Source organism: Cetorhinus maximus, chromosome 5, assembly GCF_964194155.1.
Source record: "Cetorhinus maximus chromosome 5, sCetMax3.hap1.1, whole genome shotgun sequence".
Taxonomy (NCBI): domain Eukaryota; kingdom Metazoa; phylum Chordata; class Chondrichthyes; order Lamniformes; family Cetorhinidae; genus Cetorhinus; species Cetorhinus maximus.
Window position 1 is genome coordinate 14,368,637 of NC_135883.1, and position 27,332 is coordinate 14,395,968.

Below are 27,332 nucleotides of genomic sequence, written 5' to 3' on the forward strand. Positions count from 1 at the left end.
AAAGGATCATCCTCCGCCATTTCTGCCAACTCCAGCATGATGCCACCACCAGACACATCTTCCCTTCACTCCCCTGGCAGCATTCCGCAGGGATCGTTCCCTCCAGGATACCCTGGTCCACTCCTCCATCACCCCCTACACCTCAACCCCCTCCCACGGCACCCCTTCCCATGCAACCACAGAAGGTGCAACACCTGCCCCTTTACTTCCCCCCTCCTCATGTCCAAGGGCCCAAAACACTTCTTTCAAGTGAAGCAGCATTTCACTTGCACTTCCCTCAATTTAGTCTACTGCATTCACTGCTCCCAATGCAGTTTCCACTACATTGGAGAGACCAAACGTAGACTGGGTGACCGCTTCGCGAAACACCTTCGTTCTGTCCGCAAGCATGACCCAGAACTACCTGTCGCTTGCCATTTCAACCCTCCACCCTGCTCTCATGCCCACATGTCCTTCCTTGGCCTGCTGCAATGTTCTAGTGAAGCTCAACGCAAACTGGAGGAACAGCACCTCATCTTCCGACTAGGCACTTTACAGCCTTCTGGGCTGAATATTGAGTTCAACAATTTTAGATCATGAACTCTCTCCTCCATCCCCACCCCCTTTCCGATCCCCTTTTTTCCAATAATTTATATAGATTTTTCTTTTCCCACCTATTTCCATTATTTTAAAATGTATTTCCATCCATTGTTTTATCTCTACGTTTCAGCCTATTTCGATCCCTTCCCCCCACCCCACTAGGGCTATCTGTACCTTGTTCATCCTGCTTTCTACCCTTAATGTCACCTATTAGCACATTTCTTAGCTAATATCACCACCGTCAACACCTCTTTGTCGAGAACCAGAGGAAACCGGTTTAAGACGACTGTCAAAAGAAGCAATGGCGACATGAGGAAAAACTTTTCAACACAGTGATGGTTAGGATTTGGAATGCTTTGCCTGAGAGTGTGGTGGTGGCAGATTCAATTGAGGCCTTCAGAAGAGAATTGGATAGCTTTATTGAAACCAAAGAGTTTTGCAGGTCTATGGGGAAAAGATGGGACTAGGTGAGTTGCTGTTCCAGAGAGCCAACACAGACAGGAAAGGCTGAATGATCTCCTTCTGTATTGAAATTATTTTATGATTCTATTTAAATACAGCCCAATTTCTGTCCCTGAACTCATTTTTTAAAAAATTCACTCATGGGATGTGGGCTTTGCTGGCTTGGCCAGCATTTATTGCCCATCCCTAATTTCCCTTGAGAAGGTGGTGGTGAGCCGCCTTCTTGAACCGCTACAGTCCATGTCATGTTGATACACCCACAGCGCTGTTAGGAAGGGAGTTCCACGATTTTGACCCAGCAACAGTGAAGGAACGACGATATATTTCCAAGTCAGGATGGTAAGTGACTTGGAGGGGAACTTCCAGGTGGTGGTGTTCCTGTCTATCTGCTGCCCTTGTCCTTCTAGATGATAGTGGTCGTGGGTTTGGAAGGTGCTGTCGAAGGAACCTTGGTGAAAGCCTGCAGTGCATTTTGTAAATGATACACACTGCTGCTACTGTGCGTCAGCGGTGGAGGGAGTGAATATTTGTGGATGTGGTGCCAATCAAGCAGGCTGCTTTGTCCTGGACGGTGTCAAGCTTCTTGAGTGTTGTGGGAGCTGCACTCATCCAGGCAAGTGGGGAGTATTCCGTCATACTACTGGCTTGTGCCTTGCAGATGGTCGACGGGCTTTGGGGAGTCAGGAGGTGGGTTACTCGCTGCAGGATTCCTAACCTCTGACCTGCTCTTGTAGCCACAGTATTTATATGGCTAGTCCAGTTCAGTTCCTGGTCAAGATCCCCAGGATGCTGATAGTGGGAGATTCAGTGATGGTAATGCCATTGAACATCAAGGGGTGATGGTTGGATTCTCTCTTGTTGGAGATGGTCATTGCCTGACACTTGTGTGGCGTGAATGTTACTTGCCACTCGTCAGCCCAAGCCTGGATATTGTCCAGGACTTGCTGAATTTGGACATTAGTTGATGCTTGAAATAATATAGGCAGAGAGACCGATTAACTGAGCCAACACTAGTAGTTTATTGGAACTAAGAATGGAGCATTAACACCATATGTGCTTCTTCAATCACATCCAACTCTAGACTTCCTGTTACCCAATAAACCTGCGTTGTGTAGCAATTCATCAATACAGTCACATGGTCAACTAACTACATTCTCTTAAAGGTACATAGCACTTCACTTTACCACATCCCTTCCCCTTTACTTGAAAATACAACTGACAAGCATCACAACATCCCAATTATTTACATGAATAAGTATTTACAAGTCAAGTCTGTCAGGAGGCTTCCTCGGATGTGTTGAGCGTAGTAGCTCAATGGCCCCGGGTGGTTTTCTGAGACCCCCTTCACAGGGGTCAATTGTCCACCAGGTTCTTCAGTGGAAGTGGGCAAGTTTGTGTCTTTGACCCTCTCGGGTCCAACAGGCCTCACCGGTGCTTCCAAATCATATGACATTTCTTCCACTTGCGGTGCAGACTCAAACACAGATGGCGCCTGCATTCCTTTTTGTGGAACTGTCTCTTTTCTCAGGAGGTGATCCACATGTTGTCTAATTATTTGGCCGTTTACCGACACATTATAGGAGAGAGGTCCTGTCACGGCACTCACTTCGCCCAATAGCCAATTGGGCCCATCTCCAAAGTTCTTCATGCGAACTGTGTCTCCCACCATGAAATTTCGTTCATGATTATAGCTATCCTGTCTGGCCTTCTGGGCCTCTTGGCTTCACTCCACCCTCCCCTCTAAGTTCGGATAAGAGTAAGATGGATGTGGAGGTGTCTCTTCATTAGTAATTCAGCAGGGGCAATATGAACGGTATGCGAACAGGAACCATGAGAATCTGGTGCTGATGGAATCCTTGTCCAGCTTTTTCATCCCAGACTTAGAAGTTTGGACTGCTCGCTCAGCCAAAGCATTAGAGGCGGGCGGTAAGGCAAGGTCTTGATATGAGATATTCCGTTGAGGGTTGTAAACCTGTGGAACTCCCCGCTGGTAAATGCAGTCTCGTTGTCTGACATGAGCATCTCTGGTAAACCGTGAACTGCAAAACTCTGTCACAAACGGTCTATGGTGGCAGCAGACGTGGGTGACTGGACTTTGTAGACATCCATCCATTTGGAGTGGGCGTCTATTAGTAAAAGGAACATTGTATCCAAGAAGGGCCCTGTGTAGTCAGCTTGGAGGTGCACCCATGGCCGCCCTGGCCATTCCCAGGGGTGCAATGGAGCTAAGGTGGGTAGCTTTTGTACCTGCTGGCATTGAAGACAACTTTTGACTAGAGTTTTGATGTCTGCATCCATCCCTGACCACCACGAGTAGCTGCACGCGAGCATTTTCATCCTACTAATGCCAGGGTGAGCGCTATGTAATTTGGCCAGTAATGGCCTTTGCCCTGTCGGGGGCACGATAACCCTTGCCCCTCAGAGCAATATGCTGTCCTGGCAGGTGAGCTCATATCTGCGATTGAAATAGGGCTTCATGTCATCAGACCTTGGCTCGCCTGACCATCCATTCAAGACTTGCTCCCGAACATGAGATAAAAGTGGATCTTGACTTGTCCACTCACGGGTTTGTTTGGCCTGGACAGGGGAAGAATCCAAAAAGTTTAGTACTAAGACAAGTTCCTGGGGAATTGGAACCTTCACGTTGTTATCTGGCAGGGGGAGGCGGTTCAGAGTGTCAGTATGTGTGACCTGGCTTCCCGATCAGTGAATAAAAGTATATTCGTAAGCAGCCAATATCAGTGCCCACCTCTGGATGCGAGCAGATGCGATGGGGATATTGCCTTATCCTCTCCAAATAATCCCAGCAGAAGCTTGTGGTCGGATATAATGTGAAAATGGCGACCGTGAAGGTATTGTTGGAATTTCCGAACACCAAATACAACAGACAAGCCTCCTTCTCAATTTGAGGATATTGTTGCTCTGCTGCACTGCGCGTGTGAGATGAATAACCAGTGGGTCATTCAGAGCCATCCTCCTTCCGACGTGAAAGTACAGCCCCTATTCCATAAGGGGATGCATCGCAAGTTAAAATCAATTCTTTCTTTGGGTCAAAGTGGAGCAGTAGGGCTGATGAACTTAACAATTGCTTTACCTTCAGAAACGCATCCTGATGTGGAGCTTGCCAAATCCATTTATGGTTTTTCTTAAGCAATGCATATAACGGAGCCATTGCGGTTGATAGGTTTGGGAGGAATCGGCCATAGTAGTTTATCATGTCTAAGAAGGCCTTTAGTTCTGTAGTGTTTCTCAGTGTAGGTGCCTCGCGAATAGCTTTGACCTTTTCTTCCACGGGACGCAGACCTTGCACGTCGACCCTATGGCCCAAGTAAACTACCTCTTTGGCTTGGGAAAGACATTTTTCTCGCTTCAAGCGCACCCCCGCTTGTGAGAAGCATTTCAGCACCTCTTCCAAATTAGTTAAGTATTCTTCGTCAATTCGTCCAGTGACTAAGACATCATCCAGATAAACGATGACATGGGGCAGTCCCTGAAGCAGATTTTCAATGGTATGCTGGAAAATAGCACACGCCGATAAGACCCCAAAGGGGAGTCAAGTATATTTTTACAATCCTCAATATGTATTGATGGTTACGACTTCCCTAGAGCCCTCTTCCAACTCTACCTGCTGGTAGGTGTGGCTCACGTCGAGTTTTAAGTATGTGATTTCCCCCTGCCAATTTCAAATATAATTCGTCAATCTTCGATATTGGGTGTCTTCAAGTTTGGCCACTCTGTTTACAGTTAACTTATAGTCACCGCATAAACGAACACTTTGGTCTGGCTTCAGTACGGGTGCAATGGGTAACAATTCCTGTAAGTTTCTCGTTCTGATTTGAAAAATCTCAGCCTGTTGAAATTTAATCTTTTCGAGCCAGTTGCGACAAATTAAACCGGGACCCAGCAACTACTATAAGGGGTAAATTTGCAGGCTGATCCCCATACTGCACCAGGACTTGACATATCCCTTTCACTCTTATCTCTTCGCCAGTATATGCCTTTAATTTAGTGTACAATTCTTCCAAACTTAAAGGATAGACTCCTTTATTCAATTATCTGAACGTATGTTCTCCTGTGACAGACATTGATGCCCCAGTATCGACCTCCATCTTGATGGGTTGTTCATTGAGTCTAATGACTACCTGGATAGGCTCAGTTCTACCCAATTTCAGGTTGTATAATGAATAGAGGTCAGGCTCTGCTTCCTCTGGTTCTTCAATGAGACAGGTTTCATGATTTCGACCTTTGTTTTTAAGATGCTGTCTCAGCCGACCTTGACAGTGCTGCATTCTGTGACCATTGCAGTGGCAGAAAAATCTTTCGATATTTCTGAACTGTCGATCGTCTGCAGGCTGCCTGGATGCATTTCTCTCATTAATGTTGTGGGTTTTCACTGTAGTACTGTTGATCTTCAATGGTCTGTACATAGTGGGCGTTCCCCACCTTTCTGTGGAGCCAGGTGTTTTCGTGCCTTTTGTTTCCAGTCCTTCCCGCCCTAGCAGATGGATGGCGCCATTTTGTCCATCTCTTATTGCCTCCAAGTCTCTAACTGCACCCTCCATGGTTGTTGCCAATGATAATGCCTTACTGAAGTCTAGATTAGTTTCAGATTGCAATCGCTTTTGAATAGCATCGTCCCCGATTCTGTATATTAATCAGTCTCTCAACATGTCGTTAATTGAAGTTCCAAACTCACAATATTCCATTAATTCCTTTAAAGCAGCTACATAGCCAGCGATTGTCTCTCCTGGAATCATATTCCTCGAATTGAATTTAAAACGCTGCATAGTGACTGAGGGCTTTGGCTTCAGGTGGTTTTTTTACAATATTTACCAACTCGTCGAAAGTCTTCGTATCAGGAATGTTGGATGACATGAGGCTGCAGATCAGCCCATACGTATTGCTCCCACATGTGGACACAAGGATCGCCCTCTTCTTGTCCTGCCATGCAATGTCATTAGTAGTAAAGAAGAACGCTTGGCGTTCGACGTAATGAGACTAGCTATCGGAAACGGGGTCGAATGGTTCAAGATACCCAAACCGCAGCATACTTGATGACTAAGGAGACTGCGCTTTCAAACAGCTTTCAAGGTAGTGGCGAAGTAATGTAGCTGGCTTACCGCGGCTTTCTTGATTGCCGTCAATTAGTCCAGTTTATCCTCGTGTCCAGTTTTATGTTTTTGGTTATAGGTTCGCTTTGTCCGGAGAATGCTAGCTGCGTCCTTGATATGAACACATTAGTTGATGCTTGAAACAATATAGGCATAGAGACTGATTAACTGAACAAACACTGGTAGTTTATTGGAACTAAGAACAGAGCACTAACACCACGTGTGCTCTTCAATCACCTCCAGCTCTGGACGTCCTGTTACCCAGGACGCCCGCGCTGTGTAGTGATTGGTCAATACAGTCACATGGTCAACTAACTACGTTCTCTTAAAGGCACAAAACACTCTACCACAAGTAGTTTATTAGCTGCTTGCCAAAACTCTTGACTAATGCTGATGCGGCCTGAGCACACTCACGCTCTGAAAGTATCTTCCCAGGTCTGTCTATTGATATCCTTCAGCATACAACTGAGGCTTACAGCTGGAAATACAGGAGAAACTTAATTTCTCTCATTTTAAATTAATATGCACACAATTGCTGCATTCGGGTATATGCAATTTATGCTACTAGTCAATTCGCTAAGCAAAAGGAGCAGCAGGGTGTGGTGGGGTCAGACAGTGTGGAGGAGGGGGGTGGTGGTGCAATGAAGGCCGGCTTATGCAAAGTGCCACCACAAGTAAATTTCTGCCTTTGCCCCTTTTAGATCTGCTGAAGAATCAGCTGAGTGGGGCGGGGTGGGGGGGGGACAGAAAATCTAGACCAATAAGTTCCTATCTTCCTTTGTAGTGTCGTGAGAGGGGAGGTGCTGGTAGTAAAGGTCAGTTGGTTTTCTACAGCAATGGGAAGGGAAAGTCAAAGGACATGGTTCTGGTGCCTGCTGTTTCAGTAACAAATACTTCAGAGGAGGCTTGAAGGAGCCTCGCGCTCTGCCTCCTTGACTAGAAAGACATAAAGCAGGAATGATGAGGTAAAATAAATAATGTATAAAGTTGGGCCCAAAATACGAACTCAAATAAAGTTACATTGTCAAAAATTACTTCATTTATTTGTGATTTATATTAATTTTTATGGTTGATCCTCAATAAACATCATTTCTTTTTTTAGTAGCTATATCAAAGACAATAGCCCAAGTTCTACTGGGCATTATTTGAAGTAAAGCTGTTCCAGGAGGAAATAAATCCTTATCAGCACCATTGCTGCAGCATTTTATTTTATTTTAGACAACTGTCAGTGCCTGTAACAAACACCAGACACAATTACACAATGCTTCTTCCTACTGGAAATAACTTAACGGCTAATTTGGTCTTGACAAGTTTCTGGTCAGGTGAGATCTGATGAATGTGAATTTGATGAATACAGCAGAATGATTTCAAAGCATATTGTAATAGTTTCCCTTGCTGGTATTTGGCAGGGTTCTGGAAGAGTTCCATCTATGCTTTGCAACAAACCTACAATGCTCTTTTGATTGAAAATTAAATCTAACCTAATGAACTACAAGCAGACCGCACATCAACAATTATTATCCCATAAAAACAACCCTGATATAAAACAGATTTACTTACATAGGGGCTGAACGTAGATATAAAAATTAGAGCAATCACAAATATTTTTAAAACTGTAACCAAGAAATCATTCTAGTAAATTATTTTCCAAGCCCTTTCTGGGAGATATATCTAAAATTTAATTTATTTTTGCTTAAATAAGCTAGCCGTAGTTCAATTCTAAAACGTATCAGACTTACAAAAGTATGTAATGTGTCATATATTATGTAATTTAAAAAGCATTTATATTTTACATTATACACATACTACCGCTCTGTTACATTTTTGCTAGATCTGTACACAGCCAGTCTTTAAGCATTTGAGCCATCTCTGCATTGGCATCCAAAACAAAGGCATGACGAATTCCTTTTTGGCAGAGATGAATGGTCCCGTCAGGAAAGCTTCTCTTCATATCTTCATAATACTTGACTGGGCACCAGTGATCATTAGATCCATAGTAAAAGATAAGCTAAAATGGAGACACAATGGCAGACCTTCAGGAAAGATCTGATTACCAATACTGTATTACATGAAATTTAACATAGAATTGTGAGATACTTAGAAACCATTTTAGGCCAAGATTTTCCAAACATTAATGATAGGATATATACAGGAACAGTATGTGAGTTTTAATCTGCTGGCATCACAAGATACAAGTAAGCTGGTATCTTTTGAGAATCAGACTTTTCCAAGTACAGTTTCTAAAAGCACCACATCTTATATATCGGCATTTGGCACGTCATTTTCTTCAATTTTACATTGGTGATTTGCAAATTATTTTACTATGTTGGCTTTGAAGGTTATGAATGCAGTTTCAGTACTTTCATTATATATGAAGGTACTAGAAACTTCACATAAATAATTATAGAGAAAATTAAGCTGAAAGGAATGATTTACAGCATACTCTGGGTGAAATTGAGCTTGGAAAGTCTGTTCACTGAAGGCAACATTGAGTAGCTTGGTTTAAGAAATTCCGATTGGAAAACGTCTGAAGATTCCTCTAAATTTCCAAAAAAGCTTTGTCGACTATTTACTAGACCCTTTATTTTTACAGAACTCAGGGGATCATAATCAACAGAAAAGTACAATTTGAAAACTGTAATTATGAAGAATTTAGGCAAGCTACGCTTGAGAAAACTTCCTATTTTTCACATGAAGTTCATGTTTCCAGTGAAGGGGCAAACTGTAGCTGGTTTACAAAATAGAATCTGCGCATTCAGCAATGAATAATCAAAGTAACTTTACATTTCAATTGTTAAATGGTGTAGCTTGCAATTACTTTTTGACAGTATTCATAATAATGTACTATGACCATAAGCAGGAAAGAGGTTAACTGTTATTTACTATAGCTGTTACAGGAGCAAGTGACCAAAAGTTCAGAGCTCACAACATGTCCAGATGGCTGGGTACCTGGTCAGGAAATGATTTAGAATGGTGTCAGAACACATAACTGGCAAGACTTGCATTACATCTCAGCGATGATATTATTTTTGGACACACACAGGACATTCTTGGGACCCGTGCCTATTTAAAAAGAGCTTCAGCTGATCTGCAATTTACTTTTAATCCATTAAACTGAATGTGGTACATGGGTGCTGTTGCAAGCAGGATGCAATAAAGTATAGATTTGCAGGATCTAGCATAAAATTTGCATTTTTAGTTTAAATGAGATCAAATGACACATTTTAAAATTTGTTAAGTACAATTTCCCAAAAGGTTTGGTTTACAAAACTATATTTAGGAGGTTGAAATATTATCTTAAACCAGTGTACAAAGGTGACAGTGACAGCCCAAAAGAATATATTTTTCCAGTTGCTAAACCAGTGGTACAGGAGAAGAATTGTTGCTGGGGGAAATAGAACATTTGGCGCAGATCCATGAGATTGGATTTACCAGATTTTGTGGGCCAAATGCAATCTTCCAGCAGGTTTTTAGGCTGGCATAAAGTTGTCTTGCTACAAAGGCAACATAGTTGTATTTGAATATAATAATGTATTAAAATTAAACCAGGTGGACCAGGTGGTTGGAGGAAGTCAGAAATAAGCATCATCTGGCCGTGATTAGATTGAGATTCAGCGCTGCAGCTACACAATGAATCATGCAGTAAATTTGCAGCCATCTAGGACAAAACATGTCCTTTGTGTATCCGATAAATTCAGATTTCAGAATCCCTGGAATTTAGTAATGATGACAAGGGCATTGAAAGATACAGAAAATGCCAGCATAGAAGAATCAAAATTCCTAAATGAGATTATTTATGAAAATAGTTGCTTATTCACAACCGAGGTTTATTGAGGTTAATAACCAAGCATACTTTACAATGGTAGCTGGTTCTGCTGAGAGCCCATTTGCTTAGAATAGGATTGGGCTTTGCCTACGAGGAATGAGCCTACAGGAGGTTTCATGAACGATGGAGCTCTTAAAGAGTCCAAGGCTTGGTGTTTGCCAAGTCCAATTAAAAATAATGATGCTCACTGATTTCAAAACATCACAAATGCAGTGTTTCATGGCTGAAGTGATACAAGATGGAAGACTTTGCTTCCATGGGGACCCTGATGTAACCTACATTAAAAATTTTACTACTGGCTTAAACTTAACATCCAAGGGGTTCGACTCACAGCAGGGCAGAGGTTGGGTTTTGCCAGCTCTTCGTTGGCATCTAGAAGATCAAAGTAAAAGTGAAGGATAGAACCAGTTGTGAGCTGGAGGGAATCCTTCAATATCCGCCCATCCTTTATTGCCTCCATGTCTAGAAGACTGGAATGTTCTTTCCACATAAAGGGTGGAATTTTCCCTTCATGAAACTAAGTGCGGTGGCAAGAGATTTCGGCAGCTCCCACCCTGCTGTCCGGAATGACAGGAACTTGCGCCCGATTCTGTGCTTGGAGGGTTATTAAATATGCAAAGGCACTTATTGGTCCGGATCACCTGGTGGGTCGGGAGCTGGTTCGTCCGTCCAGTGTCCGCTAGCGGCTTCGAAGGTTCGGGCACCATATTTAAAGGTCGGTCCAACACAAAATCTCACTCTCTCCAGCCCACCAGAGATGTCTGGCAGGCAGACGAAGAAGGCCGAGAGCCTGAAGAAGGCGGCAGCACCCCGCTTCACCCACCTGATCAGAGGGGTGCAGGAGCACAGGCAAGTGCTCTATCCCAGGGATGGCTGCAGGAAGCGTAGCAACCTCACCTCTCCAGCCTGGGAGGCTGTTGCGGAGCAGGTCAGAGCTGCTGACAACCGTGCTAGAAATGCCACCCAGTGCAGGAAGAGGGTGAATGATCTCATCCGCTCTGCCAGGGTAAGTCATCCTTCAACTCCCTCCAATATCAAACTCTCATCATGGCACCATGCACTCAAATAGCTACTCTCTTCAGGGATTTCACACAACCATTAGCGGGGGACTCATATCAACACTCATTCTCTCACCGAGATGTTCACATCACCACCATCCCATCTATCATGTTGCTCACACTCCATCCTCTGGCCCTTCTGGGCCACAGCTCCATCACCTCATCAAATCTTGACATTCACAGTGAGTCACGTGCAGTCTTATCTAGCTCATGCTCATTAACTGAAACTCTATTTTCTATTTTCTAGGCACCAGCTGATCAAGGCCACCAAGCCAGTCCAGCACCAGTGCGAGCCCCCAGACTTCATCCGAAGAGAAAGATCTGGAAGAACCATCACGGCACTCACACACACCCTCCACCAGCTCAGAGACACACACCTCAGTGGGGCACAGCTGTAGATTAGGCTTGGGCTCACTTTCTGGGGAACACCTCACTGACACGTCCCCGCAGCAGTCAGAGACAGGGACAGCCCAAGCCTCCGGCACTCAGAGGGCTGCTGGAGACCAGCAACCCGCTCAGTCCGATTCAGGTGATGAGCCTCTGGAAGCAGCCGCCAAATCAATGCTGGTGATGCAGTGACAGGTGGTGGAACATCAGGCAAAGATTCGGCAGTCACTCAGCAGACTAGAGCGAGTGGTGGAGGAGTCCGTCCGTCTGTCTGATATCGTGGCTCTGACATGCGAACACCTCGAGGCCACCATGGGAAGGCTGGTGACTACCATGGAGACCTGGGTCCAGCAGGTCTTGCCGGATTTGCACTCGGCCCTGCACTCCATGGCCACGCACCCTGGTGGGCACCATTAAGATGCAGGCAACATTTTTTCATTCGTGGGATGTGGGTTTCGCTGGCTGGGCCAGCATTTATTGCCCATCCTTAGTTGCCCTTGAGAAGATGGCGGTGAGCTGTCTTCTTGAACCGCTGTAGTCCATGTGGTGTAGGTACACCCACAGTAACTGGAAGGGAGGGAGCTCCAGGATTTTGGCCCAGCGACAGTGAAGGAACGGTCATATATTTCCAAGTCAGGATGATGAGTGACTTGGAGGGGAACTTCCAGGTGGTGGTGTTCCCATCTATCTGCTGCCCTTGTCCTTCTAGGTAGCAGTGTTCATGGGTTTGAAAGGTGTTGTCTAAGGAGCCTTGGTGAATTCCTGCAGAGCATCTTGTAGATGGTACACACTGCGGCTACTGTGAGTGGAGGGAGTGAATATTTGTGGATGTGGTGCTAATCAAATGGATGGGGACGAGGAAGCTTGGTCTCCCTCCAGGTGCACCATCTCCTGCAGGACTCAGGGCGGGACCCTCGGGCATTCACAGGGAGGATGACCATCAGCCGGACACCCCGGGGGGTCTCCTCTCAGGACGCTCCAAGGGTGTGCAGTTGCTCATAGCCTGTGACCCCATCCACTCCAGCTTCTTAGGCTGCTGAGGGTGTTTCAGCACTGAGCACGTGGCCCTGACCCGCCAGGCCTCGGGCCCCCAGAGAATGACCACCAAGGTCATTGCAGACATAAGGCGTAGCAGTCAGCAGGCTGTCTCCACCTCTGCTGCGGATGTCGGGGCTGCACTCAGGCATTGTGGTAGAGTTAGGAAAGTCAAGATAAATTGATGCCACTTTTGGGTCACAGGTGTGCTATACATGTAAACATATTGCACTTTGTGAATACATTTGATGGTTATGTGAACGTCCTTGTCAACTGAAGGCGTTATGATTTTGTACTTTGGAATCCTCCTATTTCGAGGTTTAGCCTTGCTCCCACTCAGTGATACTCTCCCACTGTGAGATTCACATTCCTGTGATGTCAACCTCAGTTGAACTACCTCAGTTGAACTAGTCTTCGTGCACTTGCGTGATGTCAGGGAGATGTGTTTAAATATTTATTTGAAGTGTGTGATGTAAGCATTTCTAACCCTTCTTCCTCAAGGAACACCATTGAGTGAGGGCAGCTCATCAGCATTGTTATTCTAGTGGAATTTGTGCCTCCTCAGTAGTGGTGGTAGAAGAAAAGACATGCACGGGAGGAGGAGATCCCGCGGCATGTCCACATCTCAGTCACTGCAGTGACTGCATCATTAGATGGCGGTGAAGGCATTAAGTCTTCTCTCGCATCGTTCTTGTTCCTTAAGTGGGCTCTCAGTTCCCAGAGTGAGCTCATTCACAGGGCCCCATGAACCAAAGCAAAGATCATGGCCTGGCGATTCGTGAGGCCAGAACGCACAAGTGTGAATGCAGGACTCGTTCTCGCTGCAACACGCTGGACACCCCATGATTTCAAAGAATATGATATTGAGGGCTAGGAGAGATATGGCCATATTCCCTCACTTTACTCTTACTGGAACCTGTCAGCAATTAACCTATCACGGGTACATCGCTAGCGTCTTCCTTCCTCCATGGCGTGATCGGGCTCATAGTGAGCCTTGGCAGCCTCCTGAGGCTCCTGGGCCTCCAGATCTTCATCCTCCGATGAGCTCTCATCCTCCTCCAGCTCATCCTTTGGCGGCGGTTCACCGCTTTGCATTGCCAGATTGTGAAGGACGCAACACACTGCGATGATGTGAGCAATCTGTCGGGAGTGTATTGTATTGAGCCACCTGAGTGGTCCAAGCATCTGAAGCACATCTTCAGGAGCCCTATGGTCTGCTCTAGAAGAGAGCGTGTGAACTGTGAGCAGCGTTGTACCTCTCCATGAAACGACTCGGAGGGTGACGCACCAGTGTCATTAGCCAGTGCTTCAGTGGGTTCCCCTTATCCCCAAGTAGCCATCGCTGCAGACGTAATGGCTCCTCGAAAATCTCAGGCACCGGGGAGTGACTCAGGATGTAGGAGTCATGGCAACTCCCAGAGTACTGTGCCCAAACATGCAGTATGTGCTTCCGGCGATCACACACCAGTTGTACATTGATGGAATGGCAGCCCTTGCAGTTTATAAACATTAGGGGCTGCTGCCATGGAGCCCGTATAGACATATGGGTGCAGCCTATTGCATCCTGCACTCTTAGAAAACCGGAGATGGCGGCAAAGCCGGTGAATCTTGCAGCCTGGCTATCTTCATCCAGAGCAAACCTGACATAATGATGGGCCTTCCTGTACAGGGCATCAGTGAGCTCCTTTATGGATCGATGTGTTGTGGATTGATGGATGCTACACAGGTCCCCTGTTGATCCTTGGAAAGGATCAGAGGCCAAGAAATTGAGTGCTGCGGTCACCTTCAAAGCCACTGGCAGGGGGTACTCTCCAACTCCATGTGGCATCAAGTCTTAAAGAAGGTGGCATATGTGCTGTATCAGAGCTCAGGACAAGCGCAGACGTGCACGGCATTGCCTCTCACTCATTTGTAAATAGGCGACTCTTCTACAATAAACTCTGGGTCTAACAAATCACCCCTGTTGTCTGGGTCTCTCGTCCTGACCCTCCTGTTCATGCTGTGGCTCCGCTGGGCCATGTCCCTCCTGCTGGAGCTGCATGTGGAGTTACCTCTCCCTCCTTCGCCTCCTCCATTGCATTAGGACCCTGACAAAAGCAGTATTGAGCCTTGGGTCCATTCCTGTCTTTGCCTCCCCACTGAAATGAAACATTGAAGACATTAATGATTCAAGGGGCAAGAAAGTGAAGCTCGGAAGATGACAAGTTTGGAAATTGCAAGGGTCCATAGTTTTTCCTGCCTGACTTGAATGGTGGCTGATGCCTCCTTGTCCCTGAGACACTAGCACACACATCAAGGTGACTAAGGTGGCATTGCAGACATGTAACAGCTTGAGCCCTGTGTGGGATGCTAAAGTTTTGGTGAGATGAGTGACCCAACCTAGCTCTGTGCTCCAATCTCTGATGTGGCATATTAATGACCAATCAGTTGCTCATGGTCAATGAGTAGATGTCCTTTGGCCTATTAGGAGTGTCAATTCTGGGGAAAACATGACAGGTCTTCATTGGTGGAATGCCATACATGATCCAGCTGTGCCTCCTTCACTATTGGCTGCATTCCCAAATTCTACATTCCAATGTGTTACTCTTGAGATGCAGCGACTGTGATGTGAAGCCACTGAGTTCTGAATAGCCCTTTAACATAATGACAAATCACCCCTGTTGTCTGGGTCTCTCGTCCTGACCCTCCTGTTCATGCTGTGGCTCCGCTGGGCCATGTCCCTCCTGCTGGAACTGCATGTGGAGTTACCTCTCCCTCCTTCGTCTCCTCCAGTGCTAATGATGCCATTGGCTTTCAGTGGCTTTCATTGCAAGGAGGTCTTCTTCCTTTCTTTCTAAGCAGACACCTGCTCACTCTGGTGGCAACAAGAGGTTAGAGGGTGACCTCAGAAAGGCCCCCCTCATGTTTGCCCTTCCCCCTCACTGCCATTCCACAGCCTTCCCTCCCTGTTGACCCTCTTGTGTCCATCAACTCTGCAGGATTGGAATCCCCTCCAACTGGACTTTATTAAATATAAAAATCCCAAAGATCTCGTTTCATAGACATAAACACTGTAAAACAAAACAGGCCAAGCTTCAACACAGAGGCAGGCAGTGCCACAAGGGGTTAATCTTCAAATATGTCAATATCAAAACCAAATTGATACTGTGTAAAGATACTGGGACATCATCATCTCAAAGACACAAAGCTGGTGCCACCAGACAATCCAATTAAAGAAACTTGGGAGACCATCACAGCAAATGGCCCTAGACAACAGCCATCACATAAACAAACATCGACAACAGCTAAGGAGAAATGAATCTTATCACATGCACATTAACTTGAGATCCAGAGACATCACCCCGGGGTGAGGTCCATCGTTTCAGTCGTGGAAACAACATCGCGATGAATGGGTTGTCTGAACCAAGGCAGGAACCAGACTAAAGAGGTTAAGGGGTGCTAAGCACTGACCATCCAAGCAGAATGCCCAGTTTCGGCCAGCAGGACAAGCTGTAAATTACTCTGTGTATTTGAAATGCATCAATAACAAAATTTCTCTAGAATTTTTGCTGCAGTTATACTGGGGAAACTCAATAAAACCTCCTCACTGTTATCATTAAAACAACACAATGGGCGGAATCGTCCCAGATTTGCACTAAGTGCGGTAGTGGGCAGGAGAAAGAACATTTTACCTGCCGGCCGCAATGGCAACTTTTCACACCGTTTCGTCCCAGTCCCGCTGCATTAATAATGCCTTCCTGGGAAACGTGCCGTTTTGATGGCGGGCGGGCTCTCATTCGCCCGCCACACCATTACCTCACTGCTTCATCATGCTGGGTGCCATACTTAAAGTGCAGCTAAAAGCACACCTCTCAGTACTTCCAGCCCAGGACTGCTGCACGGAAGACATGGCTCGGAAAGGAAAGATGGCCGCAGCCCCAAGGTTTAATAACGAGTCCCTCAAGCACCTTTTGGACACAGTGGAGGCCTGCCGGGGGATGTCCTCTACCCCCGCTCTGGCCGCAGGATGGGCAGCAACATCACCAATCCAGCATGGGACCGTGGTGGCAGCGGTGGCCAGTGCCAACGCCCTGCAAAAGATGACAGTCACCCAGTGCTGAAAATGGATGAATGATCTCCTCTGTTCCGCCAGGGTAAGTCACTCTTCTCATCACTCTCAACGCACACACTCACAAACCTATCACACATCCACAGGGATCTCATTCACTGCCAGTTCAAAGGATTCACTCTCTCACACACACCTTCAGTGTCCTTATCCCATCCATGGGACCACTCATCAGCCACACATGCCAGGCGTACTTATCACCTGGCCTCGCTGACATCCTGCTTACACTCTCTCCATCTCTATTCGTGCAGGACAAGCTGGCACACAACAAGAGGGAGAGGTCACAGAGAGATGGAGGAATGCCTGAAATCAAGGTCCTCATGGAGTTTGAAAACAGAGCCATCCAGCTGGCCGGCAAGGATCTGGACCATTCCTGTGCTGATGGTAAGGTTGGTGGTGCTCTACCAAGTGAGGATCCAGCAGTGCAACATCCATCAGACAACCATGCTATAAGTGATGTGTCCTGTTCCGCAGCCCTCTGCCATGTCCTAAATTTCTCTCCCTGCTTTCACAGGCACATATGGGAAACAGCTGAGGGAGTCCATGATCCAATGCCTCCAATAAAGCCCTGAAGAAACCGCTGAAGAGGAATCTGAAGGCACTTTCATTGGAGGTCTCACACAGTGCTCACTTATACCCTGCACCAGCACAGGGACACACACCTTGGGTAGGACCTTGCTTTAGAGTAGCCTCGGGATCACAATCTGGTGATTCGCATACACACTATTGGAGAGCAACTATGGTGTTAGCGATGGAGTTCAGCCCGCGCAGCAGGGCAGGACTTTTGTCCTGGACCAAGGTCCCCATGGCGGCCGCCTTGTGACCAGTGTTGACCTCGGTGTGTTGGCATGCCGGCGCAGAGGTAGCTCGCAATACTCTCCTATTGGTTACTACAGATCATGTGATCTTCTCTACCTTCACTTTAAGGTACATTACACACTAAATTAAACCATAATTACTACATTCCTCTCCCTTTAACTCAGCTATACATATTATATTTACAAGTACATATGGGTAAGGAATTTACAAGTTCAGTCTTTCAGGTGGTTTCCTGGTACGTGTGGAATGTCGCAGCTCCACAACTTCAGATTCTTTGTCAGGAACCTCCTTTTCCAGAGTTGCCTGAACATCAGGTGCTTCAAGGGGCACTTGCAGTTCTGTATCCTCAACTCTCACAGGAACATCAGACATGTCAGTCCTGGGTTGAGTTTCTTCAATAGGAAATGCAGACCCAGTCATGATCACTGGAGGAACCAAATCTTGATGATTGGTCTCTCTTTTCCTTAAATGGTCCACATGCTTATGGTTGATCCAGCCTTCCACCCCCACGTGGTAAGATAGAGGTCTAGTCACCGCACTCATTTCACCCAGGAACCACTTTAGTCTTTCCCCGAAGTTTTTCACGTATATCAGCTCTCCCACAGTAAATTTCCTCTCGGGACTATGCCAGTCATGTCTAGTTTTCTGGCTTCCTGACTCCTTTCCACCTTCCCCTCTAAATTCAGCATTATTAAGCTCAATCTCGTCCTGAGATGACGTTTCAACAATAACTCCGCAGGTGTGACACCTGTTGTTATATAGGGTAGTCCTGTAATGAAAAAGAAAGCGTGCTAGCTTGGTTGCCAAGGAATCGCCAGTTAGCTTTTTCATACCTGCCTTGAATGTTTGAACTGCCTTTTTGGCCAGTCTGTTTGAGGAAGGGTGGTACGGTGCAGTTTTCACACGAGTGATACTGTTGAGGCTGTTAAACCGTTGAAACTCAGCACTCGAAAATGTTATGCCATGATCGGAAGCAATGACTTCTGGTAGTCCGTGAATGGCAAAACTCTGACGTAGTTTCTCAATTGTAGCGGCCAACTTTGGTGACTTTACCTCATCGACAATGAGCAGAAACCTTGTTCCCAGGAAAGGTCCAACGTAGTCAATGTGTAACTGTACCCAGGGTCTACCTGGCCACTCCCATGGTTGTAATGGAGCTGTCGCTGGCAACTTTTGCAGTTGCTGACATTGCACACAGTGCTTTACTAAACTCTCTATTTCGCCATCCACCCCAGGTCACCAGATTTGGCCATGCAGATTTCACCAGAGTGCAAGAGAATTTGGCAAGTGTGGGAATGTGGTGAGGTTGGGGTTAAATTGTGGGGTGGCCGAGCTGTACTATTAATGATAGAGTTGATCAGCAGACAGTTCTTAATAAACTTAAGTTTATTTACAATATACTCAGCAGCAATTACATATGTGCTTTCAACTTCAACTCTATCTCTACACAGACTGCTGAGGTAGCCCGTGCTACTCTCCTATTGGTTACTACAGATCATGTGATCTTGCCTAACAAGTATTATTCTTAAAGGTACATTACACACTAAGTAAAACCATAATTACTACAGGGTATGAAGTGCTTCTTGTTATGTATATAAAAAAACCAAAAAGGGCTAAATTAGAATGTGAGCTAAATTACAGTAAAGACCTAAAGTTTATAATTAAATTTAATAAATTAAACAAGTCTATTACCTTGATTAAAAAGTATAAGTAGAAAATTGAGTGATATTTCAAAACTTAAAATTCTAATTAGTTAAATAAAATACAATAAAGATGATAGGGCAGCTGATGTGTTGCAGCTGCAGCATATGGGCGCTGGTGGACATTATTGTGATGCGAAAGAACCATGTCCATAGTAAGTGTCAGCAGCTTGAGGAACTTTGACTCAGTTTTGATGAGTTTAGTTCACCGCGATGCATCAGAGGGAGAAAATTACCCGGACAGTTTATTCCAGAAGGCAATCACAGACCTGTGGTTATGTACTTTATATTTGGTCTGTAATAAGGGAAGGTGGGTGTGACGATGTGTAAAGCAGGTAAGGGCTTCCAGGAGGTAGCAACAGAGGAGGCTCGGCCCTTGCATTTGTCCGACAGGTACAAGGTTCTTGCAGCCTCTGTGGATAAGGGCAGAGACTGTAAGATGGAGGCATTTTCAAGAAATAAAAGCAGAAAATGTTGGAAATATTCAGCAGGTCAGGCAGCATCTGTGGGAAGAGAACAGAGTTAACGTTTCAGGTCGATGACCTTTCGCCAGAACTGGGCAAAGTTAGGAATGTAATAGGTTTTGAACAAGGTGTGGGTGGGAGTAGGTGTGCTGCTGTCAGAAAGCAAAAATAAGAGGAAAAAAGAGAAAAACCTAAAAAATGCAAAGGAAAGGAAACAAAACGTGGTTACAGTCTGAAATTGTTGAACTCGATGTGAAGTCCAGAAGGTTGTAAAGTGCCTAATTGAAAGATGAGGTGTTGTTCCTCCAGCTTGCATTGAGCTTCACTGGAACAGTGCAGCAGACCAAGGATAGAGATGTTAGCGTGAGAGCAAAGTAGAGAATTAAAATGGTAGGCCATTGGAATTTCGGAGCTATGCTTGCAGAGTGAATGGAGGTGTTCCGTAAAGTGGACACCCCGAGTTTGGTCTCCCCTGTGCAGAGAAGACCACAATGTGAGCAATGAATACAATATACTAGATTGAAAGAACAATACGTAAGTCACTGCTTCACTTGGAAGGAGTATTTGGGGCCTTGGATGGAGAGGAGAGGGAAGGTGAAAGGGCAGGTGTTGCATCTCCTGTGCTGGCATGGAAAGGTGCTGTAGGAAGGGGATGGGGTGTTGGTGGTGATCAAGAAGTGGACCAGGGGATCATGGAGGGAACAGTCCCTCCAAAACGCTGAAAGAGGAAGTACCGACGATGTGTTTGGTGATGGCATCACACTGGAGGGGGCGGAAATGGACAAAAATGATCCATTGAATATGGATACTGGTGGGGTGAAAAGTGAGGACAAGTGGAATGCCATCGTAGTTCTGAGAGGGCAAGGAAGGTGTGAGAGTAGAAGTGCGGGAAATCTGCCGGATGAGATTGAGGGCCCTGTCAACCACAGTGAGAGGGAATCTTCCGCAAAGGAAGAAAGGAAGACATGTCAGAAGCGCTGGTGTGGAAGGTAGCATCACCGGAAGTGATGCGACGGAGACGGAGGAACTGGGAATGCGAGATGGTGTAGGGTGCGAGGAAGTGTAGTCGAGTTGTTTTAAGAACGTGCAATTGAGGAAGCTTTTCAAGTTTGAATGTGACTTATACTTTGCCACAAAAACTTATTACAAGAAACAAATAATGCACAAGGGCTCAGTGTGAATTAAAAAAAAAACGCTGGAAAAGAATTGCAATTAAAAGGCCGGGAAATTAATTTGTTTCCTAGTGTGCTTGAAGATTGGACGTAATGTTGAGAGACTCCGTCTATCAAGCACAATTAGAGCCCACTCACATCTGAGAGTCAGCAGCGTAGCCAGTTTTAAGGGCAGGGATTTGTTCGGACAGAAGGTCTGATGGCTGGGCGTAAAACATTGAGGAGATTTGGACATATTGTAGTTATGCGCGCAACTCATTTACGCCCAAACTTCCATGATCTTTTAAGGCACATAATTTGTTGTCTGCCAGATCATGTGTGTATCTGAGTGCACATGTGAAGGAAACTCCAAGCCAGTTAATGCCGCTGCAGTCCCATGTGCAGAATCCTTTCATGTCATTCATGTGAATGAGCAAGTCAATTCTTACCTGTCACAAGGTAAAATTTGAAAAATAAAAGAAATACAATAATTGGAATTTAAATTCCTTGAAAGAAAGAAATCTCACTTCTATTATATGTTATTATTTATAAATCTTAAAATCATAGATTCTGAAGTATAGCTGTTAAAAAAAATCAGTGAAGTCCCTAATCACAGAGCAAATAGCTAAATGTTTAACGCTTGAAAAATATCTTTGACATGGCTCACCTTTGGGAGGTTAGACGTTAATTGACAGAAGGAAAAATACAAAGGTGATACAATTTCCACAAGAAGTAGGAAGCTCATTAAGGTGATTATGGCTGTTTATTTTAAAGCAATCAAGCAACTTCGGTGTAGAAATATTGCTAATAAACATTCCATATCTAGATGAAAGACAAGCTTGAAAACAGCCAATTGCAATTAGTAATGAAAAGCTCTCTGGGGAAATACAATGAGCTGCATCTATCACTAAAAGTGATTAGGGTGCCCCTGGAACTGCAGCACGTTTCCAGCTGTTACCACTAAATCACAGAAAAACCATGATTTTTTTTCCCTCTAAATAATAATATTTCATAAAGCATAATCTCACAAAACAGACACACATTTTGGCAAAAACATTGATAGAGGCAGCTGGTCACAAGACCCAACTGCACTCTTTTAACCAGCTTTTTTTCAGGCTAGGTATCACTGTGGGCCTGTAAATGGTATTTATTTTAATAGTTTTGTCGATGTCCTATGAAGTCGCATGCAGTGAAAAATAAAAGAAACATGGTGATTCCCACTTTCTGTAATTTTGGTGTACTCCTCTTCCAATCTGTAATACTTCCTGTCTCTCAGGCTGCTTTCCTTTTGTCCTTCACAGTTTGGACTGAAAAAAACAAGGACGTGAACGCCTTGCACCACACCCTCCCCCCCCCACACCCCAAAGCAAAGTTGGCGTGGAGCCGACATGCTGCATGCTGACCACCCCCCCCACCCACCACCCCACCCCCCACAGCCATAATGTGCAGTGGGGCGGTTAAACGAGGGCCAAGTGGGGAGGAAGATCGGCCCCCTGGAGCTGCTGGCCAATCCGATTGGTCAGTAGCTCCGTCAGTCGCAGCAGCGCCGACAGTGCATCAATGGCCACTGCTGGGACTGCAGGAGAGGAAGGAAGAAGGCCTATGAATCCCTGGAGCAGGTAAGTCCAGGGTCTTGAGCAGGGAGGGTTTGGGTGGTCAGGGAGAAGGGGCGGGTGGTGGGGGGGGGGCGAGAGGGTGGGTTAAGGCTGTGAGTGGGTAGGAAGGAAGGGGGGGCCCTCAATTTTAGGGGGATCACCCTGCGATTCACAAAGAACAGTCCCTGAAGAGTGTACCCCTCTTTCCTGAAGAGCTTTTTAAAAAAAAAATTGGGTAGCCCGCTCCTGCCCAGCTGCCCATTTCAAATGTTTTATGGCGTGGGCAGCACATTATAAGGGTCAGTTGGCTTGATTACTTATTTAAATATGATGGACGGTCTGCCGATTTTGGCACCCACCCATCGCCTGTTTTACGGGGGTGAGCTCAGGGTGGGCCGGAAGGTGGTGGGGTGGGCACCTGCCCTAGTTTACGTGTCCTCCCTGCCAAAAACACACCTGGTGAGGGCACGTAAAATATCTTTATCTCTGTACAGCTCTCAAAAAACTTCTCAATGTTATCCTTATCTCCAATTATTTGTCTGATTGATTCTCCCTCTTTTTGCAAGTCTGTCTCCCTGTCACCTCTCTTTTCCATATATCTCACATAAGTGTTCCTTCATTGACTAACTCAGATTGTATCTTTTATCTTACAGTACAGGTATTTTAATGCCAAGATTTGCAAACATTTCTACCTTGGATTGGATAACTTGCCCGTCACTGTAGCAATGGATTAGGAGTTGTTTCTCTGTCTGCAAATGGTATATTTGGGAGATAATAAGAAAGGGGGAAGTGAAAATCTGAAAGGAAAGATGAGCATTGGGTCAGGAGCAGAAGCAGGGGATTTGGGCTATGCATTGAAGACAGTGGGATAAGACACAGCTTGGGACTATGGTTGGGAGACACTGGGAAAACTGAGCCCTGAGACAGTGGCCAGAAGAGAGTGAGGTGGCCATGTGGATGTGGGGCCCGTGGATGGGAATGCTGCTGGGAGATATCAGGGTGTGGACAGTTGGGGTCAGGAATATAGAATGGAGTTTGGAGTTAGTAGAGAAGAATAGCATGATTATGATAAATAATAATTTACCATCCAATGTCCTGAAGGTGCATCTGATTTCTTATGAGATCTGTTGGGGATCCTCGGTGAGTGGTTAATGTCCATTCTCTAAACCTCCTTTCTCATGCCTGCTAATGCACAGCTACTTAACAGTGCATTGAATTATAGGCTGTTTTGCTGGCTTGGTTTATATCTTTAATCCCACACCACTTTTGCACATTGCAATGGTTGGGGCTGAGAAAAAGGGACAGAGGAAAGAAAGGCCTGACTTAATTATTAAAGTCAAATTGGACCGCATTACTCAGTTTAAAAATATGATTTTTTTTCTCCTTCATGAACGTACAATTAAATTCGAACTATTAAGTTGGGGAAATTGGAACGGAATTTTATGGCCCCATCGTGGTGGGGGGCGGGGCCAGAAAATGTGGCAAGTCATTCAAACGTTCATTGACTTCGGCGGGACTGGAAAATCCCATTGGTGGGAGGGGCCGTAAAATTATGCCCTTTGGCATGTGAAGAAGTCCATATATGAATCCTCTCCTATCGCTAGGCAATGAAAGCAGCATGGTGCGACTCCTCCTGTGCTGTAACATCTGGGGAAAAATTTTTCCCCCATGGATGGGGCGGGGGAAGTGTGGGAGTGGGTGCACCTCTGATCGGCACCCCCAATTGGGGGCGTGCCGCCATTTTATGTGGGCGGGCCAATTAAGGCCCGCCCAGTGTGATGTTCGCCCGGAAGCGCTTTGCGCTCCCTGTGCGGGCGGTGGGGGGATTCCCTCAGCCGGGAGTGTGCTCTTTCCCACATGCACGTGAAAGAGTGCACTGATCTCCCTGAGGCTAAGTGCTGCCTCAGGGAGATCGGCTCCAAATTAAAATATGCAATACAAACGATAGAAAAATTTCCCTGACATGTCTCCTCATGTGACGCTGTCACATATGTTGGGACATGCCCATAACTTTAACTGAGACCTTTATTAAAAATGTAAATACCCTCATGAAACCTCATTCCACCTGTGGATGAGGTTCCATGCTTTTTCTGAAGCCCGCCAGGGCTCCCGGCCTGCCCACCAACCTTAAGGTTGGACGGGCAGGTCCATTAATGATTTTAATTAGTTTCTCAATGGCCTCAATAGGCCGTTGACAGGTCGGCGTGTGCGCAGCTGACTTGGCTGCGCCCCCGCCGACCTGAAAATGGAAATGACGTGGGGTGACGTTGAGAGTTCCACCCAGGCCCCGCCCCTGCCTGCCGACCGGAAGATCCTGCTCCTGGTTTCTATTCACTGCCTCCTCCCTTGAGTGTGGAATACTAGGGTAATGCCATATTCAAATAGCTGCCTTTTCTTCTGCTACTTTGTAGAAAATTATTTCTACCACAAGATGGTGCTTCTCAGAGCAAAGTGACAGTGGAGCTCAAGAGATTAATAAATGTTGGAATTGCCCATACAGGGTGGAATCTTGTGAAGCTTCCAGGATTGGGAAATAAGGAGGGCGGGGGCACTTAATTGAGTGGGAGGCAAAATGTCAGCTTCCTAATGGTAGGATGAAAGTTGATTATTAAATGGGCGGTGGATTGAGGAATGATCGTGTTTCCAAATGGCAAGTGGAGGGAACATATTTTTAATACATCAGTGTGCGCTCATCAAAACACAACTTCGCTAGATTAAATTGTACCTTTGGAGTTGAGTATGTATCAAAAGAGAAATCATGCCTTCAGATTCACGACTGGTAAAGGATGGCATGCAGCAGACTAGGTAGTCTTCCTGGTGGATTTAGATTGTGTAGGAACTGTTCTTCTTGTATTTGTTGAATCAAGGAAGAGGAGGCACTGGTGATTGAAATTGGGTAGTGACTGTGAAAGGGGAACAGGGCACAGCTGACTGAGAGAGGGAAGGAGATGGCAGCTCTACAAAGGCTCATGGGAGTCCGAGGGAGGATGCTGGACTATGTAAGGAAGGTCAATGTCTACAGATGGGAGATCAAGTGCTGTCCAGGGAAGGTCAATGGTGAAGTCCTGAGAGTGGAGGATAACAGAGGGTAGGTCAAGGATGATAGAGGAAAGATCGAGAATGATGAATGGCAGTCGAGGATAATGGGGGGCAGTTCCAGTGTGTTGGGGAGCTGACTGATGGTAATGGGGAAAGCTCTAGGGTGAAATTAGTTGATCAATGGTGATGGGAGTGGGTCAAGGGTCACTGAAGGCAGGGCAAGGGTGATAGAGTAGGGATTGAGGGTGATGGAAGGAAGGTCAAAGGTGACTGTATAGGACAATACGCCTGATAGCTGAAGTTTGTGTGAGAATCATAGTGAGGCTATCATTATTATGGAGTAAATCTGATAGCAACTTCCAAAGTATGCGGTCCTATTTACCCCATTCTTCCATAAACTTATTGTAACAGTACCTTGCCGATACATCTGCTATTGAAATCAACGCAAGGACGTGTGCTTGTGATATTTACCCACCAACTACTCGTTAATGATGCCAGAAAAAAATAAGAGCTAGTGCAATCAGGTGTATGTGAACTTTTAACAGTGTGATCAGTTACAGTTACTGCCAAACAATCTCTCTGGCACTGAAAATCTAATTTTTTTTATTCATTCACGGGATGTGGGCTTTGCTGGCTGGGCCAACATTTATTGCCCAATCCTAGTTGCCCTTGAGAAGGTGGTGATGAGCTGCTTTCTTGAACCGCTGCAGTCCATGTGGTGTAGGTATAAAAATGTGCAGTCACATTTCGTCAGAATTTTATGGAGATGTAGAAATAAAAAGTAAAATGTTTGTTTACTTTTTCTATCTTCCTCTTTTTTCCCTCACTCTCTTAATGCCATCTTTCTTTCCCAATCTTTATTTTGCTTTCTGTTCCATGATATAAATCTTATTTATAATTCCTGGTTTAAACTTCCTGGTTTAGACTCAGTTTAGATTCCTCAATCTGATTGCTTGAAAAGGCTTGCTCTTTCTTGCCCTGCTCCCAGGTGCCACAGATCCCCTGTAGAGGGTACCACGCTGGATCAGATGACCGATGACAGGAAGTCTTCGCTTGAATGCCTGCAAAACTCCATGGGCAGCTGTCAGCGCATTGAACAGCCAGCACTGTTCTTCTGTTGCTGACTGAAAAGTCTGGGCAATAATAACATGTCATGGCAAGCAATGTTATTTTTAGTGCAAATCTGCCTAATAAACAAATCATACAAGAAGTACATACACCTTATGGAGCATGTGGAATTGGGTTGCTGAACTCAAGGTGGGTATGAAATATAGTAAAATTCTTGTTGCTGGCAGGAAGCTACACAGAATCAGCTTAAACACTATGGGCAGGATTTTTAGTTGGGCGGGTACCCGCGATTGGTGGGCCCGGGAGCGACCAGGGAGTGAACCCCCTGACTGCGATCGGCCCCCAACCCCGATTTTACGCTGGCTGGCAATTAACGGCCAGCTAATGTGAAACGCGCGCTGAGAAGCTCAGCACTGTCGGGGTGGGGGGTGGGAGAAGGACGAGCGCTGAAGTCAGCTTGGGCACGGGGGGAGTGCGGAATGAAAGCTCCCTGAAGGCAGAGAGCTGCCTCGGGGAGCTGACGAATTTAAATGCAGTAAAAAAAAATATTAAACCCGGAAAGAAATGCCCACGCATCAGAATCAGTCACCTGAATATATGCAAGATGAAAATTCTGTCCATACAATTTTATTTTTTTTAAATTTAACGATGGAAAGCTCATTCTGCCCTTGGATGAGGTTTCCTGAAAAATGCAAAGGCCGCCTGGCCGATTCGCCCGCCCGCCAACTGTAACGTTGGACAGGCAATGAAAAATCTCAGTTAATGGCGCTGTTAATGGGCTTGATTGCCCTCTTAATTGTCGGCAGGTGCACTTCTGAGTTTAGCGTGCGCCCGCCGACCAATATATCGCACGAGGCATAATGACATCAGGACACTCGCCAGACGTCATCACGCGTCATTTCACACTCGAACGGGTTGGGCGTGCACCCGTTC

At 45.8% G+C, this 27,332-nt stretch overlaps 1 protein-coding gene across 3 annotated transcripts in view; it reads right to left on the bottom strand.

The window, feature by feature from the left end:
* Nucleotides 1–7,168: 7,168 nt before the first annotated feature.
* Nucleotides 7,169–27,332, bottom strand: part of ldah (lipid droplet associated hydrolase) — a 344,701-nt gene continuing 324,537 nt past the window's right edge. For 2 of the 3 annotated variants that reach the window (XM_078541548.1, XM_078541549.1), the window contains one exon: nt 18,751–19,585. In XM_078541548.1, coding sequence (XP_078397674.1) covers nt 19,367–19,585 — 219 coding nt within the window. In that variant the 3' untranslated portion in view covers nt 18,751–19,366. Of the gene's footprint in view, nt 8,161–18,750; nt 19,586–27,332 lie in introns of those variants that run through there. The other variant, XM_078541547.1, reaches the window with a different exon arrangement.